This window comes from Amblyomma maculatum, chromosome 1 (genome assembly GCF_055883805.1).
Source record: "Amblyomma maculatum isolate TAMU_Amacu chromosome 1, ASM5588380v1, whole genome shotgun sequence".
Classification (NCBI taxonomy): Eukaryota; Metazoa; Arthropoda; class Arachnida; order Ixodida; family Ixodidae; genus Amblyomma; species Amblyomma maculatum.
The window spans coordinates 388,776,942-388,795,594 of record NC_139344.1 but is presented as its reverse complement, the minus strand read 5'-3'; the positions used below and the strand labels follow the sequence as shown (position 1 = coordinate 388,795,594).

The 18,653-nt window shown below is 44.4% G+C and overlaps 1 protein-coding gene across 1 annotated transcript in view; it reads right to left on the bottom strand.

The window, feature by feature from the left end:
- Nucleotides 1-237: 237 nt before the first annotated feature.
- LOC146208491 (gastric triacylglycerol lipase-like) overlaps nt 238-18,653 on the bottom strand; it is a 41,835-nt gene continuing 23,419 nt past the window's right edge. Inside the window, exons 4-9 of the mRNA XM_084578669.1 lie at nt 14,784-14,934; nt 12,668-12,760; nt 8,415-8,573; nt 7,869-7,940; nt 6,849-6,917; nt 238-513 (exon numbers count right to left, since the gene is read on the bottom strand). Of these exons, the coding sequence (XP_084434795.1) occupies nt 238-513; nt 6,849-6,917; nt 7,869-7,940; nt 8,415-8,573; nt 12,668-12,760; nt 14,784-14,934 (820 nt within the window). The remainder of the gene's footprint in view (nt 514-6,848; nt 6,918-7,868; nt 7,941-8,414; nt 8,574-12,667; nt 12,761-14,783; nt 14,935-18,653) is intronic.

Sequence of the window (18,653 nt, the reverse complement as noted above, 5' to 3'; positions counted from 1 at the left end):
ATTTTACGGCTGCATAATCAATACTGTACTATTCGGCGGGGAACCACTCTTGCAGACCTATTCATTTAGTATACTAATAGATTGCTTCACCGCAGTCTGCCTTCGAATTATTATGAGCAAACAGTCCAGTTATTTTGTGTATAAATTGCAATGGGAGGTAAATAAATAATCTGCTTTCAGAAACAAACTAACTGAAAATTATTACGCAAATATTCGCACTTCCTTCCTTTTATTAGTTCAAAAGTAGTGACCGAACACACGACGATTTAAATAAGAGGACGCCAGAGTCATCATCTGCAGTATTTTCCTGTACAGATGTCTCCAAGCATTGGCGCTCCATACAAAGTCGAGGTGCTTGAATCCCCTCACTGGTACTTTGTACACCAGCACGACGTTGGGAAGGGTGTTGACAAGGTGCTCCACATCCCGAGGATCAACCATGGAGTCGGTGTCGCTATAGTAGATTGCTACAGGAGCTCTAACTCTTCGAAGATCGTACACCGGGGGCCATGGCTATAAAGGCAAACAAATTGCATCACTGAATTAAAAATCAGGTGATGCCACAAAAGCGGCGAGAGAGAAATCAAATATTTATGCTGTACTTTTTCGTCTGTGCAACATCTGGTGCATCGAGTAAAAAAAAAATTAAGAAGGGTTCAAGGCTGCTGAACCGAATATGGAGCAAAAACATTATCTGCGGGTAACCATTCTTTTCCTCTTCTTCTTCTTGTGACGTCACACCACCTGTTAGGCGCAGCGCCGGCTCAGATTTTACAAAGTATTGTAGAAGTCCAGGCTAATTTCCTACGATTATTAAGGAGTTTACAGCGGCCAATGCTGTCCGCGCCATGTAATCTTCAATATGCAGCTACTTAGTGGTGTGTTACGCATCTACTTATCTTCGACCAACTGGTTCGGCAGTGCCGCCAACCTCGCCCTGCGATTCCTTTGCCACGCTTGAGTTAGCGAAGAGGAGCTGCCTGCCGTTCCTTATGAGCGTCTCGTGCGTCTGAAGTAGAGCCCCAACTTGCGGGTTGAACTCAAGGGGCTGTCATACATCTTAAGTTAAATGTCTCTAATGTAATACGACATACTACAAGCGTGCAGCCTACAGCAAGGAGCGCCCCGGGCCAAGATAGCGGAAGGGTCTGGTTACTGCGGGCAAGGCACCAGACTTAGCTCTCGGAAGCCGCGAGCCATCATTCTTGAGCAATCAGGCAAGGGAAGCCAACGAGAAATTTCGAGAGGAGGGAAACGAAAAGAAAAATTAGAACTGAGCATGAATAGTGTGTACAATAAAATATGCCATTGCGCTTACATTACTCTGCAATACTTCCTCACTCTGCCAGTATAGAAAAAGTGTTATAGAACATGGTCTTCCTAATCGACTGCGCTCTCTCCAGGGCACCTGTTGATTGAGACAGAAAGGACATTCCGCACACCGTACTTATTGACCTTCAGACGACTCTTTCCAAAACTCTGGATTTAGCTTTTCTGTACAGCGAAAGCCTTTTCACCATGGTGACCAAATCTGTTTTGGGAGCAGACACTGGGTGCAGTGCGTGAGATGCCTATTGTTACATTAGTGACCACGTCCGCTTCCTGCGCCTCTCTGCCTTGTGTTGCTGTCATGATTATGAAATTAAGAGTGCCTCTGCTAAGCCAATGCAGGTGCCATTGATGCTCGTTCCCTCGTCCCCATCCCCTCCCGCTATTCAATAGCGAAAGAAGGCTGCTTGCCAGACTTGTGCACAAAATCATGTTTGATACGGAAGTATCTCAACTTCTGCCCCAAGCTGTTGGCCATGCTGCCATGGTAATGGGGTTTTTTCCAATCAGCAAAGCTCACTTGAAGAGTTTTGCAAAGTGTCCATCGGCCATTTCCAATGTGCACAAGAATTAAATGATTGCTAAAACGAAAAATTCACATTTGCTGCGAAACTCTAAAGCCGGCTCTATATCTGCTTTCCCATTACTTCTCGTCGCTCTCCTGACAATCATTTGCACTATACCATCGCGAAAAGAGTGCCTCAAGCAAGAGATGTGTAACAATAAAGGGTAAAGCACGCCATCGTGAGGAAAATAGAGGCCAGCTGCGGTTACAGAGCACACCATCCACTCCTGCTACAGTCGTACTTGACCCGACTGGCTAAGCACGAACTTAACCGCAAACGGATTGAAGTTTCGGATTATGGCTCAATGCCCGCACCCGAGGCTGTCCAAAGGAAAACTCTCGACCGGAACTTTTCCTTTGCGTCACCGACCGCTCTTCTGGGAAACAGCACACAACGTTAACCAAGCTGTATAAATAAATGTGCACTCTAAGTCGAAGAATAATTATTTGTAAATTTACGGTTGTTTAGTTTTTTCGACACAGTAGCCTCCACACATCCTGGCAGGAACGGTCAAAGACACGGAGGGCGTGCTATCCGAAGTTCCAGCCTTAAATTTGAGTGGTCTTTTTTTGTTGTCGTCGTAAAGTTAATAATGACTTATAGGTGGCAATATATACACAACTAGCTAAAAATTGTTGGGAAAATGAGGGGCTCATTATGAATCACATACTCAGCAGCCATTGACTGACCCCAACAATCTATAATGTAATATGCTTTAGAGCTTTATCTCTACTGCCTTCTTTCTGCGAGTTGTGCGTTGTTCCCGGACAGAGTACCCGTGCGTTCTACAGATGGCACCACGTACTGGTGCACCGCATTTTTTTTTTGTTTTGTTTTCTTCAGCTGGCACAATGCAACAAACATTTTCTGAAACATCTTCGTGCCCAAACACGAGAGAATAGTGCTGTCGTGTCTGTGCGTGACAATCTTGAGAAGAGTGGGATTATAGTCTATGCTAACCAAGAGTAAGTCTGATACTATCGAACATGCCTGTCTGATAGCCTGGGACATGGCTGTCTGTTAGAAGTCTTCACGGGTTATATTTTACCCGATGGTTTCACTACGTTTCTACGCAGCTAGGGCGGACTAGGAAGTCAATGCACAGTGGACTAGGTAGTCATTGCAAATTTGACCAATATCAAATGTGTGTACAAATGCAAAGGAAGCAATGGCATTGTATATCACCTAAGTTCCTATGAAAGGGGCGTGCACGTATCTGCGCTATATGTTGCGCCAAAGTTAAAATGAAGATAAAAGGGACTGTACACTGCGGTAGCTTCCTGTAGTACTATTTGTGATGCATCGATGTATATTATGAACCCTGGAGACAAATAAGGGGCCAGGGTTGCCAGGTCCAAAAAACGAAAAGTAGCCACAAAAATGGGAAAAGTAGCCAGAAAGTAGCCAACCAGAGGAAGAGCAATAAAAAGTAGCCAAAAAGGAGTCATGGGGCCATGCATGCGGCAGTAAATAGAGCGCTCACTGCAAAAAGACAACCAAAAAAATTCGTTTAACAGTTGTTTTATTGCAACGCTCGTGAAGAAACAAATGCCAGTTGCGTCTTATAGCAACCAAATCACGTAGAAAAGTTTTCTGAAAAAAAAAAAGCTGGCTGCGTAACACGGCGATATTATATAAACAGACATAAAACTAAACTGACCAGATAAACACAAGTGTTATTAAAAACTTCTCTATGATGATTAGAAACAGTATAAAATGCACAAAATTATGTCCACGAAAAGGTAAGTATAAAATGTTAGTGGAGTTGGACGTCTCAAACAATGGCTACAAAAGGAGAATACGACGAAACGAAACTGCAACCACTCAGGTACGATTTTCAGGCCTGTCGTAAATAGTTGAGTTGACCTTCTCAACCATGGTTTGGGTTTATCAAGGATACGGCCAATGTGCAGGGGGTGTTCACATGATCACACACACTTCTTTTTGATCATGACTACTAGACGTTGGACGGGAACCTTCGGTTTTTCAAGTATAATATTACATTATCGAGAGGCGTTTACCTTGCCTAGAGATATAGAAATCATTCTTTCATAGGTATACGGAGTATATTCGTAAGTTCCTTGACACCAGTGCCTAATAATGTTCGGCGAATTGCGGTCAATGAATGGTTGTCCCCGCTCATTGATCTCATTGAAAGTGCGCAACTGTTTTATTCAGTGAACAAACTAGAGTGCAAAAGCCACTTTCACACTGATAAGACAAACCTATGGACGGAAGATGCACTCATGACAAATTTATTGTCAGCGGGTGCACGCTAAATAAGACCTACTGCGCGCAAATATGCACGGGCAAAGAAAAACATTTCGAAGCAGTTCGTGGTAAGCCTAGCTAGTGTGTTAGCTCGGTTGTTGTGATGTTTATCTAAGTTTGGCTAGCTAGCATAATACGTTTACACTTGCCCCTTAGTTGGCCATCTATAATGCGAAGTTCCGCTTTAAGTGCAGTTAAATAATTAGCACTAATTAATTCGGTTTGATAACTAGCACAACTCATTTGCATTCAACCTAAGCTTTCGAAAGGTATATGACTCGATGCTATAATTCCAATTGTGGTTTTGATTGCATATAGCTCACTAATGCAAATATGGATCGCTAATTGAGAGCATTTGGATTCATCCTAAGCTTTTCAACGGTATATGACTTGATCGTCTAGCTCGAAGTTTAGTTTTATACAAAATTAACTAATTAACGCAGATTAATGAGGATCGCTAACTACCACAGTGCCCTTACACTTGACCTAAGCTTCCCAACGGGATACGACTCGATGCTGCAGCGCAAATTTGGGTTTCAAGTGCGATTTACTAAATATTTAATTTGGCCCGTAGTTGGTCAAAATAAGTGTATAATTAACCAATGATCCAAACTCAAGGTTTATCACGTGACATATACTATGCTTAGCCAAGCTAGCTTGAAAGTAGCGAAATAGACTAAACGGCCGCTTTGGCTTTCTCTGATCTTAAAGTTTAAAGCACCAGCTTGGGTCGTTTTCTCGTTTTGCGAAGTTTTACAGCGGTGATGGAGTTCACGCTCAAAAAAAAAAAAGTACAAAGTCAGAGGCAGTACTAGATCCTGGAGCGCAGACCTGGCCCAAAAACGCGCGCTTCACTGATTGCTGTGGCCGGCCGGCGGGCGCCAGGGAGAAAAAGCGTGTCGTGCGCAGAGCTCACAGCCGCCGCACCATCTTAGCCGCGCGAGGAGAATTGAGGAGGAAAGCGCGGCGCGGAGGAGAGTGTCGCTACTTTCAAATTATCAAGGGATTTTGGTGGATGGATGTTAAGAGCATCCCCTTTGAAACAGGGTGGAGACAGTCGTCATCATGCACAGTTGGTTGTATTGCAGCGCTACCGTTGATAGATTTGCTATCTGTCTGTCCATAAAAACGAGCATCCTGAACAGCGCGCAAACGGGCTCGTTGGAATAGGCGAAAATTTTTCAAAAGTAGCCAGAAAGTAGCCAAGTAGCCAACCTAAATTTTTTGTCGCCAGGCGGCTCAGAAAGTAGCCAATTTGGCGTAAAGTAGCCAAATCTGGCAACCCCCCTGTAAGGGGCTGATATCGACGGCTAAGCTTACTTAAGATACACAAAGACCTTTCTTTTAAGTCAAACCGATTTTTTATTGCTAAAGCAAAACATAACATTGCCAAAGCCAATCTCGAGTAGGGTTGGGATAGCCGGACAGATGATTGGAACCAGATTGGATTCTAAACTTATGTTAAGCTTCGTGCGATCGAGGTGAGGGAAACGAACTGGAACGGATTGAAACTCAGGGAATTCCTTGTAGGAAGAAAGTGCTAAACTCGTTCTTTTGTTTATTGGCTGGCGTTGGCACTATTACACCAGCCCAACAATCACAATAAAATTGGGCACACAAAATACTAAGAATACACAACGAACATTTGCGGCGTCAGAATCAACCAACCTATACTGGCTTCCTATGACTAACATTAGCCTAACGCAACTTATCACCGCAGCCGATAATGCTGAGTGTTTAAGTGACACTCACGCACTGTGCAATGCATGTAATCGCCTTGGTCAACTTTCACCCTTGCACAATAGATCCAAACACACCGCTATAGCGCTACATTCGTAGGTGCGTTAAAGATGAGAGACGTACGGTTTGACTACAATAGACTTTGTACAACCTCAAAATTTGGGTGGTCCACCCTCAAAATTGTCCGTGCGTAATTTAAAAATTGACTTGACCTACGCCCGAAAGCGACGTGGTCGATTCCTCAGAGTTGGCCTAACCTCCGAATTTGATGGGCTCACTCACAAAATTTCAGGTCGGACAATCGAGGTTTGGACGCTGCTACACTGCTGTGTTGGTTGGCGTCGTCAAGTCGTCTATAATGTTTCATTTGAACGATGTTTTTTTCCCCATACCATAAATGAAATGTGAGATAACATAAGAAATAAAAGGATGGCTAAGCAAGTAAATAATCAGGGGGTAGACGAGCCTTACGTGAAATAAAAAATGGCTGAGGTTTAACACTGCTAAGCCTAGTATAGGTGAACCGATAGCGTCGTTTTGCTTGTTTTGTTTTGGCAACGATTAGGTTTAGATTTGAGCAGACATGACTGTGCATCGATTAAACTGAGAAAACTATGTAGACAATGGACGCTGTGAACTACAAGATAGAACACGTGATGATATATCTGCCGTCAAAGGTGTAGTGGTGGTACGCCATACGTAGTATCATGGCTGATCTAAATAGCCACACTGTGACCTCTGGTTCATTAAAGGTCAAGCGGCCTGTCAGGTTGATCTTGGCAGATACATGGAGTAGTGAAGCTTTCGCATCAAACTGGAAAGGTTTCCTAATCTATGCAAGCATATCTGAACGGCGCCAAATGCACATAATGCCTCTGTTTGTTAAAGTGGCTCTCGCCGCCTGCACTGACACGCTGAGCAGCATAACGCAATTTCACCTACCTTGCCGTATTTTATCCTGTTCCAAAAGCGCCCAAAGTCGAATTTCTGAAAGCGGTTGGACTTCGATAGCTGCAATAAACAACCGAAAGATGGTCGGAATGAGAAAATTTCGTCTGAGATTAGAAAAAATGACTTCGAACAAATAATGCAGTACACTAAATTATTCAAGTTTTCTAGCTTTCATTGGCTCTTTCAATAAAATACATGCATATCCAATTACGTATTTATCCGTCACGATCGCAGGAATTTGAAGCTGTCAATGTTGCCAATTCACAATTAGCATTTCTTCAAAACAACGAGTGAAGGCAGACGTTTCACCTTTCAGATAATAAGAAAGCGACGATTAAGTTTGGTTTTCTGTCTTCATCATTTATGTTAGACAATCGTGCTTTAGCATGCGACGTGGAGTAGTGCAGATGTATAATTTCTTGAATCATGGTACCCTTAAAAGGGGGTTGCAGTACGGACTGAAATTAAAATTCTACGTGAGGTTCAAGAAACTTTAAATGCTTCAAAAGTGATACTCCTACTTCTTGATATCCTCGCAGCAGCCACCTGGAAGTAACAGACACGCAACAGTTTCGAGCTTATCAAGAGCGGAAAACCAAGAGAGAAGAGGGCGGAAGAGGACAAGGATACAAAACATGTTTGCAGGGAATATTTACACGGAATTACCCAAGGGTACAAGAGCAAGAAAATGCTCAATTATTAGCCCTGCGAAACATTTCGGCAATGAAACACTTCAAGAACGTAAACATTTCACCACACCTCTGAGTTTGAGTGTTCAGAGACGGGCCGCGGTATCCTTCCGTCTTTTTACTAATCGTTTTCTGAGGCTGATTTGCTATTAGTCCAGATAGTAATCACTTATTGTTTCCTTTTCATGTGCGTTTGAGTAGTGGTTCCTTAAAGTGGATGATTATGATTGATGCTTAACCACATTTATTACTCTACGTTTTATACTCGCGCAGGCGGGCAGTCTTGTGCATAAATTAAAAAACGAAGAGAAAATAGCTATACCTGAGCGAAATGATGTATATTTCGTATTGATCCACCGGCCGGGGTATTCCAGAGGTATACCGGCAATCTGGTCTGTAACGGACGTGGAACATGGAACAGAGTGAGGAGGTGTGTACGTGCCTAGAGTGCGAGCATATAGTTACGTAAAGCGAAGGGAACACTGCATACAATACAGCCAATATTGCCTGAAACATGCAACAAATTTTGCATACGTGCACTTTCTAGACAAACTAGGACATGACGTCAGGCATGCGGGAAGCAGTAGTACAAATCATGGTTCGCCTAAAGGGATATGAGAATGTTTTTGACGGCTATCTGCATGTGCACGTTTTCTTTGCTACGCGGACAGTCGCAATTTCGCATTGATGACTGGTGACTATTTCAAAAAATACCTTCATCAATTTTAATACAGGTACCACGCTGTAGTTAAGAGCTATTTGAAAATTTATTGCGTTTATTTACCCCTATCGCGAGGATTCTTCTCCCCATAATTATTGATTTCAAAACAATGTCATGCATCGGCGTTCAAATTGATCGAACAATTACCCGGTTTACTTCAACGGGCATCCCACCGAAAAGGAGGAAGAAGCAGGCACGGCAGAACAATCTTGGTCTTCTGCTTCTGCAGGCCATTTTTTTCACCGCGTTGAAAAGCACATCCTGTTTTCCCAGCACGGCTCCTTTCATAAAAACGTCGGCAATACGCTGAAAGAAATGCGAAGGAAAGTCTGCTCTTTGCATGTGCGTGTAACATCCCAAAGCGACGCAGGCTATGACGGATCCCCCAGTTGATATCTCCGGATAATTTCGGCCACCTATAGTTCTTTAACATGCAATAACAACCGCACGGTATGTTATAATGCCTGGTGTTTCTTCTCTACCGAAATGTGAGCGCCACCGCCAAGTTTAAAACCCAGGTCTCCTGGTTCAGTGGTCAAGCGATCCACTCAGCCACCACACTGGGCTGTAAAGAGAAGCAATACAATCCTTGTCATTTTAAAAATGATGAACAAAACCAGAGCATGATTAGCCTTGCTATGAGCTCCTAGGCGTCGTCTGCACCAAACACGTGAGTACAAAGTGATCCACTCGGCTTGTTGACTCAATGACCAGTGTTTGCAAGCTCACCACGAATTAAGGCGATCGAATCTTTAGATGGACACGGAGTTCTAAAGCGTGCGATTGCTGCGCGTTATTGATGAAAGTTAGCAAGCCACAGGTGGTCTAAATAAATCCAAAACCATGCATAAGTACGTTAAATTTCTTTCCATCCTCCTCCAATAACAGACTGTGCCGACGGCAAAGAAAGCACAAGATATCAGCTTGACGGGACTTCCGCAAAAATGTGATTACTTCGATAAAGCAGAGGAATCTGCTGAACATGTACACACAAGACAAAAAAATTCTAGGGGGCACCTTTGATCACTAAACTGCGATTAGGCGGAATGCCTCTATCGCGCGGTGGTCCAAGGCCCTCCACTACGCCACCTCTTTCTCTTTGTTTTCACTCCCGCCTTCCCGATGACGCGATAGCGTAAGCTACCAGCAAACATGTAAAGCCCCGCTTTAACCGAGCCGTATGATGCCTGCGTGGCCTAGGGATAACGTGAATACAAAGGGTCTTGGCAGGCTGATTCTGATATCACCCTCCAATGTGAAAGGAGAGACCAGAGTTGGGCATCTCCTGCCAAATGTAATGTCAGGACGCACTACGTCCAGTTAGTGCTCGGCCATGTCAGTTGCCAGCTACCGCCTCCCACGTAAGTAAAGCGTTACGGACGGACGGACACGATCCGCGGGCATGTGCCTTTAAAGGCTATCGCCTTAAAATCCGTAAGTACGCTGAACTCCACTCATGTGTACGTTTGATGAACATGCAGTTTCTAGCTCAAAGAGGAGAAATAAGCACTGCTGAGCTGCCTCTCTTCTTTTACATAATACAGCTATAGTTCCGCACAAAAGCCCTCGCAGCCGCAGATGCAGGGATGAGAAATCATGGCTAGTCGACAGGGCTATAGCGTCACAAACAGATGACATCGCGTGGGAATTTGAAACATTTTAGATTCATATAAAGCTAACTGATCGATGGCCGGAATGAAAGCAAAATTGGCGAGAATGCTTCGCTAAGGATGTATTTAAAAAAATAGAAGTAAAGAGATCGTCTCGCCATGGGTTCCGAACCCAGGCCCTTTGCATGCCAAGTGGGCTTCCAACGCACCAGCCATAATGTTGCAATAGCACTGGCTCATGGCCGGTTATTCCTGCTTCTACTACCTCCTACGTTCCGAAGATGGCGCCACGTAATCATGCATCATGCCTAGGCACGGGACCACTATGCGATTGCGGAAGCCGATCGCGCCTCGTGTAAAACTGCAACACACTATCGTTCGGTCTCTGGTTACCCAGGGTTAAATATCTAAATTTTTTGCGTTTTCCTTTCATAGAAAAGCCGCTACCTTCCCAAAACAGGCCAATAACCACAAAATCTGGTCCGAAAACTTCAATAAACAACTCATGCATCGCATGCAGAGAAGTCTTTGACGCTCAACCATTCGGAGTAGGAGGCGGAGCTGGCCCACACGGGTCTCTCCCAGCAGCAGAAGCTGCTCACCAGGGCTAGGGAGGGAGCCCCAATCCTTCGGAATTATGTTCTAAAGAAGAACACGCACGCTATTCTTAGAACCAATCCAAATTTATACTCTCTCTCTCTCTCTCCAGCTACCACACGTGAAGGAATCTGGGATGCAGTGTGGCTTCCCTCGGGTGATAACCTAGCTGATCCTTCAACTCGAACCCTAAGCACGGTCAAGGCCCTTAATTGGGCTAGTTGGTTTCTAGATTCGGACATTGTGGATAGCGCACAAGGAAGGCGCGTAACGAACGTAAGGGAGGGGAAAGCGTGCGTCCTGTCCACCTACATTCTGTGTGCGTCTTCTTTGTCTGCTAGCCACCATGTCCTGAGCATAAGCAGGTCCTATTTTCTTTCAAATCGGCTTTGATGGCTACGTTTCGATTGAAGCGAAACGCTGAAAGCTACCTTACGTGTTTCAGATTGTATATAAACAACACCGATTTTTCTCAAGAACTTTTCATGCCCCTCTCTTTTGCCTATTGTACAGTGTTGTTTGCCGCCTCTTGCAATTTTTGCTCGATTTCAGCATCGCTACCTGTGTTTGCCCAAATGATTATGCCATCTGCATAAAGGCTGAATTTTATATCTTCTATTTTCCTTAGCTTTTCTGGAAGTCCACGCATGGCTATGTTGAAAAGCGTTGAAGAGGGGTGCCGTAACGGACGGCTTCCATCAGCAGAAGAAGCTGTTATTTCACGCACAAATTCAAAGAGGAAGAGAGGGGAGGGGGGCTTTCGCTTGCCATGTAACCGGGCATACAAGCGCGCGTAATTTGAACGAAGGTATGGCTATGAAGGTTAGCTCTTCTCAGTCATCTGCGAACAACTCTTCCCCACTGTCTACGGCTGTGGCGGTGGAGCAGTGAATGCATTTCTCGTTCCGCACATCCAGAGCAATTTTAGGAGACTAGGTTGTTTAGACAAAGCATGCAGACAGTCGCCTTCACAGGTGAAAGTAGTTTGTGTTTAGGATGAGCTACCCAAAACCTTAGTAGGTAATGCTTATGCATGCTTTAAATTTCAAAAGGTTTGTCATTCCAATAAATGGTTTCTTAGTTTGGTTCGGTGCCAATACACGCTTAAAATAATTTAGCGAGTTAAGAGACGTATTTGATGTCCCTTCCGCAGTGTTCCTAGCCCACACATAGTAACCTCAGCAATTCGTTAACCGTGTCTGTGTTTCAATTCGAAGGAACCTTTAGTCCAGTCAATGCGCCATCAACACATCCTTCAAAGCCCGTGATGCTGCAGGGAAGAAGCAAACTCTACCATATCTAGGTATATTCGGCCAGCCCTATATGAACTGAGCGAGCCGCTGTTTCTGCAGAAACTCGTCAATAAGCGCGTCGGAGATGTCATTAGCTCAACGGATCACAGCGAACTATTGACACTCAATGGATCTGATTGAAATTCAGTGTTTGACGGAAAGCCGTCTGGTAGGATTTCTTAACTGGTGAGGTTGGTTTCGTCGTTGCTTGAGTGGCAACGCTCTCCTACAATATACCAGGGTTATAAAATCCGAGAACATCCTACCGCTGTGGCTCAATCGTTAAGTACGGCGCTCGAATACAGAACTCAACGGCGAGCGATTGAATCCAGACCGCGACGGTCGCTTATCGCTGGAGGCGGAAAGCAAGGCACCGGTGTACTGTTCGATGTCAGTGCGCGTTAAAGAACACCAAGTGGCCGAAATTCCCGGGGCTCTCCGCTCCGGCGTCCCCCATAGCCCGACTCGTGCGAGTTATGTCCCACCCATATTCTTAACAGACGTGACAATAAGCTGCGCTGATACGTTGCAATGTTCAGTCCCATATATTTTAAGCGAAGAAGGTGCACGCGCAGGGGGTGTTAGGTGGTTTTATCTGGGTATTTTGTTATCTCTTGCTTTCACATTTTTTCCGGTGCTACTTACTTTCACAGATTGCTCTTGAGCACACTAAGAGAAAACTTGGAGAAACGCAGAACTTGGGGCAACCTGCACGACACGTCTAATAAAGTATTTAACGTAAAAGTTTTGCCTGCAACCGAACAGTTGTTTTTCCGCATATTTTTGTGAAGCCTAACTCTATTTAGCCGGTGCTCTACTGTGCACGAATACAAAGTGTGCTTACTGTATAACTCCTGAACCGGCCGATGTGCGGGATAAAGAGTAGATGAAGGGGGCTCACCACCAAAGGGTTGTGGAAAGGAATTAGCAGCCTTATAGACGACTTCATGTGACCCAGGTAGACTGCAGGCGCCATGGCATGGAACAATGTAATCTGTGTACGGAAGTAAATAATTCGGAAAGGCGTCGGTGGGCACATTGGTCATCAGATCTGTGACAAAGGAAGGGCCGCCGTGTGTAATCTCGCTTTTCTTTATTTACTCTTGCCTATTGTGCTCTGCTCAAAATCTCCTCTAATGCCAGTATAAGGGATAGCCATTACTTTATGCATCATTGGCGTCGCAGGCAGCAGCGGCCAATGTTGAAGTGGAAAAAGAATACTGGGTAATGACTAGCGTACTAAATATTGCCTCAAATTATTAATTTGCAAATGGATTTGTAAAATGCGCTGAGAGACTGTTATTTGATATCTTTTAAACTTTACAGAGTCGGATGACCTGGAATACAATCACTGGGAGTAGCGGTTAGTACCTTTATTACGCACTGCTCCTTTTACAGAAAAATTGAGTTTGTAATTATCAACTTTTTTTTTACTACCTTGCCATAATATATCTTTATCTGCGCGTTGACTGTTTATGAAGAATTGTTCCCTAACATTGCACAGGCGTTCACTGCAGTAATAACGAGCTACTCAGCTTGTTTCTTCAAGGTCACTGCCAGGGAATCATCAAACAGTGATGCCACAAAAGCCAGCTACGCACAGGCGGCGTCGTCATATTCGCCTTCAGGAACGAAAAGCTATCGCACTTAGCAAGCGGAGCGCGTCAGGGGCAAGTCAACATTTTCAACTACAACAGGCGTACGCTTGAAAGAAAGGTATCTGTTTCAAGATCTTGTTGGGAGGTACAGAAAAACGCAGTGCGCTGGTAGAAGCGACGCAGGAGAGGTTTGAGAAAAGGACCGAAGGCAGACTTATAGTTGAAGGAAACTTAACGGCAGCGTTCATAGAACGTTCCGGAAACAGCGGCACCACGCTCGCAGCGCATTCGCGAGCCTTGTATACTGCCGCGAACCACCACGATCTATTCTAATCTTTATTGGTTGCTTTCGGCATCCGCCAGCGTGCTGCCTCATAGTTTTGGTCAATTCAATTTTACTGCGCCGAAAATTCGGACGCTTTTTGTTAGTTCACGCTCAATGTCGCAAGAATGACCTTTCTTCCTTCACCACGCAAGATGCGCCAGGATGTATCTCGAATGATTGCTGCCACGCGCGTCGGTTTCCACACTTTTTCATGTGGTTCTAGATGTTTCTAGATTATTATTCGCTTACTTTAAATTGGGGATTGATGACTGCAACAGGCAGTTGTAGTTCGACGACTAGCGAGCATGTTTGCTGCTACGCCGCCGCCGAGTTGCCTAGTTATTTTGTGGGCGAAATTCAGCCCAATAAAGAGTTGTTTTCAGTGCAACTAAGCTTGCTTGATCTTTTTTGTGCACACCATTGACCCCACGACATGACCATATGTCACCGCGTATAGGCTCAGAGCTTCATTCTGCATTGTTGTGAGTTACGACGCATCACCCCCGGTTGCAGGCGGGAAGACCAAGAAGTACGCTACAATAGAGTAACTCGAAATGCCGCTCCTCGTCACTGCCATCGGTTGGAAGCAGCTATGGTTGAAGCTGCGGCAGCGAACCAATGTGTTGAACATCATAGACTGAATAAAAAATGCCAATTTTCTAAGAAAACGGCGAAGTAGGATTTGGTCTCACATTCTTAGGAAGTTCCAAGCATATATACAGTGTCATTTTTCCACTCAGCAGGCCTAATTTGTATTGCGGAGCAGTGATCGGTGTAAATACCTGCTCAGCTGGTTCATTGCTACGAACGATTAAATAGGTCAAGGGCGTTTCTCCTATCGACATAAATAACAATGAAACAGCGGGATGTCAAAGATTATGTAATTTACAAAACAACATCCACTGAAGTCACACGACTGGCACTATCAATGGCTAATATGTTTTTTCTTGTTTTCATAGTATACAATCGCACCAAATGAACAATAAGCTCTTGAAGCCCACATATTCATGGATTTCATCGTGTCTCCCTGCCGCCTCTCCTTGACAGTGCACCCGACTACAAAAGAACTTCCTGGAAAACAATGCCCAGCTTACCTTGCTGTTGTACTGCGGCCTTTCCGCGAGGAGGCCAAACAAGATGCTGCTGCCCTGAGAAAATCCGATGTATTGAAGGGACTTCTCTCCAGTCTTATACAAAACGTAATCTATTTGCGCTGGTACGTCGTACTTGATCATTTCATCCATGCTGAGGAAACAAAAATGGGGAAAACGGGACCCGATGTATTGAGCAGAAATGAGACCGAAGTCATATACAACTCGACATTACGGCGCACGGGGATCTAAGAATTAAGGATGCAAAGATTAAAATGCCACCTTGGCTGGCTGCAGACAAGAAACCTTCAATGGAGTGAAAGCAAAAACAACGTGTTCAGTGCTTAGAGCGATTTAAGTGTCGAGTAAAAACGATATTAGTCTAGCTTTACCACATCGAACTCGAGAAAACGCTAATGTGCCCTCGGAAAACGTAATGGCAGACGCTTAGGCACTACCATTGCATTACCGTAGTAATGTTTTCCTTGACACGTTTGTACTGTTGGCGCGAAGCCTCGTCACGGCCCAGCCCCCTTTCGGCGTAACGAGCTGCATACGCGACCGCGTAAAGTTAGCAGGGTTTAATTGTTTGTAAACTGATGAAGACGTGCGAAAGCACTGTTTTTGCAAAGTGAAATTATCACAAGGGCGGAAACTTGAGCTAGTCGTCAACGATGATCCATGACATGAAAGAATCAGTTGCGTGGTATTTTGGGCTTGTTGGTACATGATTCCAATACACTATAGCGAAGCAAAAGACGAGGACACAAGAGACGAGAGACGAACACCACGAGCGCTAACTTCCAACAAATTTTTATTCTCCTGAAGCATCATATTTATACGCCAGAAAAACAGGAATCACATGTGCCAACAGTATCAATTCCAGAAAGTCATAGTGCGTGCACGACATGTCGCAAGCGCTATGAGTGAAACTGTAGCACAGGGATTCTGGCGGACATTAAAAAGCGTGCCCATTGTACTAGAAATATAGTTCAGTAGCGTGGTTTTTTGGGCTTGTTGGTAAATGATTCCAATACACTATAGCGCAGCAAAAGACGAGGACACAAGAGACGAGAGACGAACACCACGAGCGCTAGCTTCCAACAAATTTTTATTCTCATGAAGCATCATATTTATACGACAGAAAAACAGGAATCACATGTTCCAACAGTATCAATTCCAGAACTTCATAGTGCGTGCACGACATGTCGCAAGCGCTATGAGTGAAAGTGTAGCACAGGGATTCTGGCGGACATTAAAAAGCGTGCCCGTTGTACTAGAAATATAGTTCAGTAGCGTGGTTTTTTGGGCCTGTTGGTAAATGATTCCAATACACTATAGCGCAGCAAAAGACGACGACACAAGAGACGAGAGACGAACACCACGAGCGCTAGCTTCCAACAAATTTTTATTCTCATGAAGCATCATATTTATACGACAGAAAGACAGGAATCACATGTTCCAACAGTGTGAATTCCAGAACGTCATAGTGCGTGCACGACATGTCGCAAGCGCTATGAGTGAAACTGTAGCACAGGGATTCTGGCGGACATTAAAAAGCGTGCCCGTTGTACTAGAAATATAGTTCAGTAGCGTGGTTTTTTGGGCTTGTTGGTAAATGATTCCAATACACTATAGCGCAGCAAAAGACGAGGACACAAGAGACGAGAGACGAACACCACGAGCGCTAGCTTCCAACAAATTTTTATTCTCATGAAGCATCATATTTATACGACAGAAAAACAGGAATCACATGTTCCAACAGTATCAATTCCAGAACTTCATAGTGCGTGCACGACATGTCGCAAGCGCTATGAGTGAAAGTGTAGCACAGGGATTCTGGCGGACATTAAAAAGCGTGCCCGTTGTTCTAGAAATATAGTTCAGTAGCGTGGTTTTTTGGGCCTGTTGGTAAATGATTCCAATACACTATAGCGCAGCAAAAGACGACGACACAAGAGACGAGAGACGAACACCACGAGCGCTAGCTTCCAACAAATTTTTATTCTCATGAAGCATCATATTTATACGACAGAAAAACAGGAATCACATGTTCCAACAGTGTGAATTCCAGAACGTCATAGTGCGTGCACGACATGTCGCAAGCGCTATGAGTGAAACTGTAGCACAGGGATTCTGGCGGACATTAGAAAGCGGGCCCGTTGTACTAAAATTTAGTTAAGTAGCGTGGTTTTTTGGGCTTGTTGGTACATTATTCCAATACACTATAGCGCAGCAAAAGACGAGGACACAAGAGACCAGAGACGAACACTACGAGCGCTAACTTCCAACAAATTTTTATTCTCCTGAAGCATCATATTTATACGCCAGAAAAACAGGAATCACATGTGCCAACAGTATCAATTCCAGAACGTCTTAGTGCGTGTACGACATGTCGAAAGCGCTGAGTGAAACTGGCGTATAAATATGGTGCTTCAGGAGAATAAAAATTTGTTGGAAGTTAGCGCTCGTAGTGTTCGTCTCTGGTCTCTTGTGTCCTCGTCTTTTGCTTCGCTATAGTGTATTGGAATCATGTACCAACAAGCCCAAAAAACCACGCTACTGAACTATATGTCTAGTACAACGAGCCCACTTTTTAATGTCCGCCAGAATCCCTGTGCTACAGTTTTACTCATAGCGCTTGCGACATGTCGTACACGCTCTATAACGTTCTGGAATTGATACTGTTGGCACAAGTGATTCCTGTTTTTCTGGCGTATAAATATGATGCTTCATGAGAATAAAAATTTGTTGGAAGTTAGCGCTCGTGGTGTTCGTCTCTCGTCTCTTGTGTCCTCGTCTTTTGCTTCGCTATAGTGTATTGGAATCATGTACCAACAAGCCCAGAAAACCACGCTACTGAACTATATGTCTAGTACAACGAGCCCGCTTTTTAATGTCCGCCAGAATCCCTGTGCTACAGTTTCACTCATAGCGCTTGCGACATGTTGTGCACGCACTATAACGTTCTGGAATTGATACTGTTGGCACAAGTGATTCCTGTTTTTCTGGCGTATAAATATGATGCTTCATGAGAATAAAAATTTGTTGGAAGTTAGCGCTCGTGCTGTTCGTCTCTCGTCTCTGGTGTCCTCGTCTTTCGCTTCGCTATAGTGTATTGGAATCATGTACCAACAAGCCCAAAAAACCACGCTACTGAACTATATGTCTAGTACAACGAGCCCACTTTTTAATGTCCGCCAGAATCCCTGTGCTACAGTTTTACTCATAGCGCTTGCGACATGTCGTACACGCTCTATAACGTTCTGGAATTGATACTGTTGGCACAAGTGATTCCTGTTTTTCTGGCGTATAAATATGATGCTTCATGAGAATAAAAATTTGTTGGAAGTTAGCGCTCGTGGTGTTCGTCTCTCGTCTCTTGTGTCCTCGTCTTTTGCTTCGCTATAGTGTATTGGAATCATGTACCAACAAGCCCAAAAAACCACGCTACTGAACTATATTTCTAGTACAACGAGCCCGCTTTTTAATGTCCGCCAGAATCCCTGTGCTACAGTTTCGCTCATAGCGCTTGCGACATGTCGTGCACGCACTATGACGTTCTGGAATTGATACTGTTGGCACACGTGATTCCTGTTTTTCTGGCATATAAATATGATGCTTCAGGAGAATAAAAATTTGTTGGAAATTAGCGCTCGTAGTGTTCGTCTCTGGTCTCTTGTGTCCTCGTCTTTTGCTTCGCTATAACGTATTGGAATCATGTACCAAAAAGCCCAAAAAGCCACGCTACTGAACTATATTTCTAGTACAACGAGCCCGCTTTTTAATGGCCGCCAGAATCCCTGTGCTACAGTTTCACTCATAGCGCTTACGACATGTCGTGCACGCACTATGACGTTCTGGAATTGATAC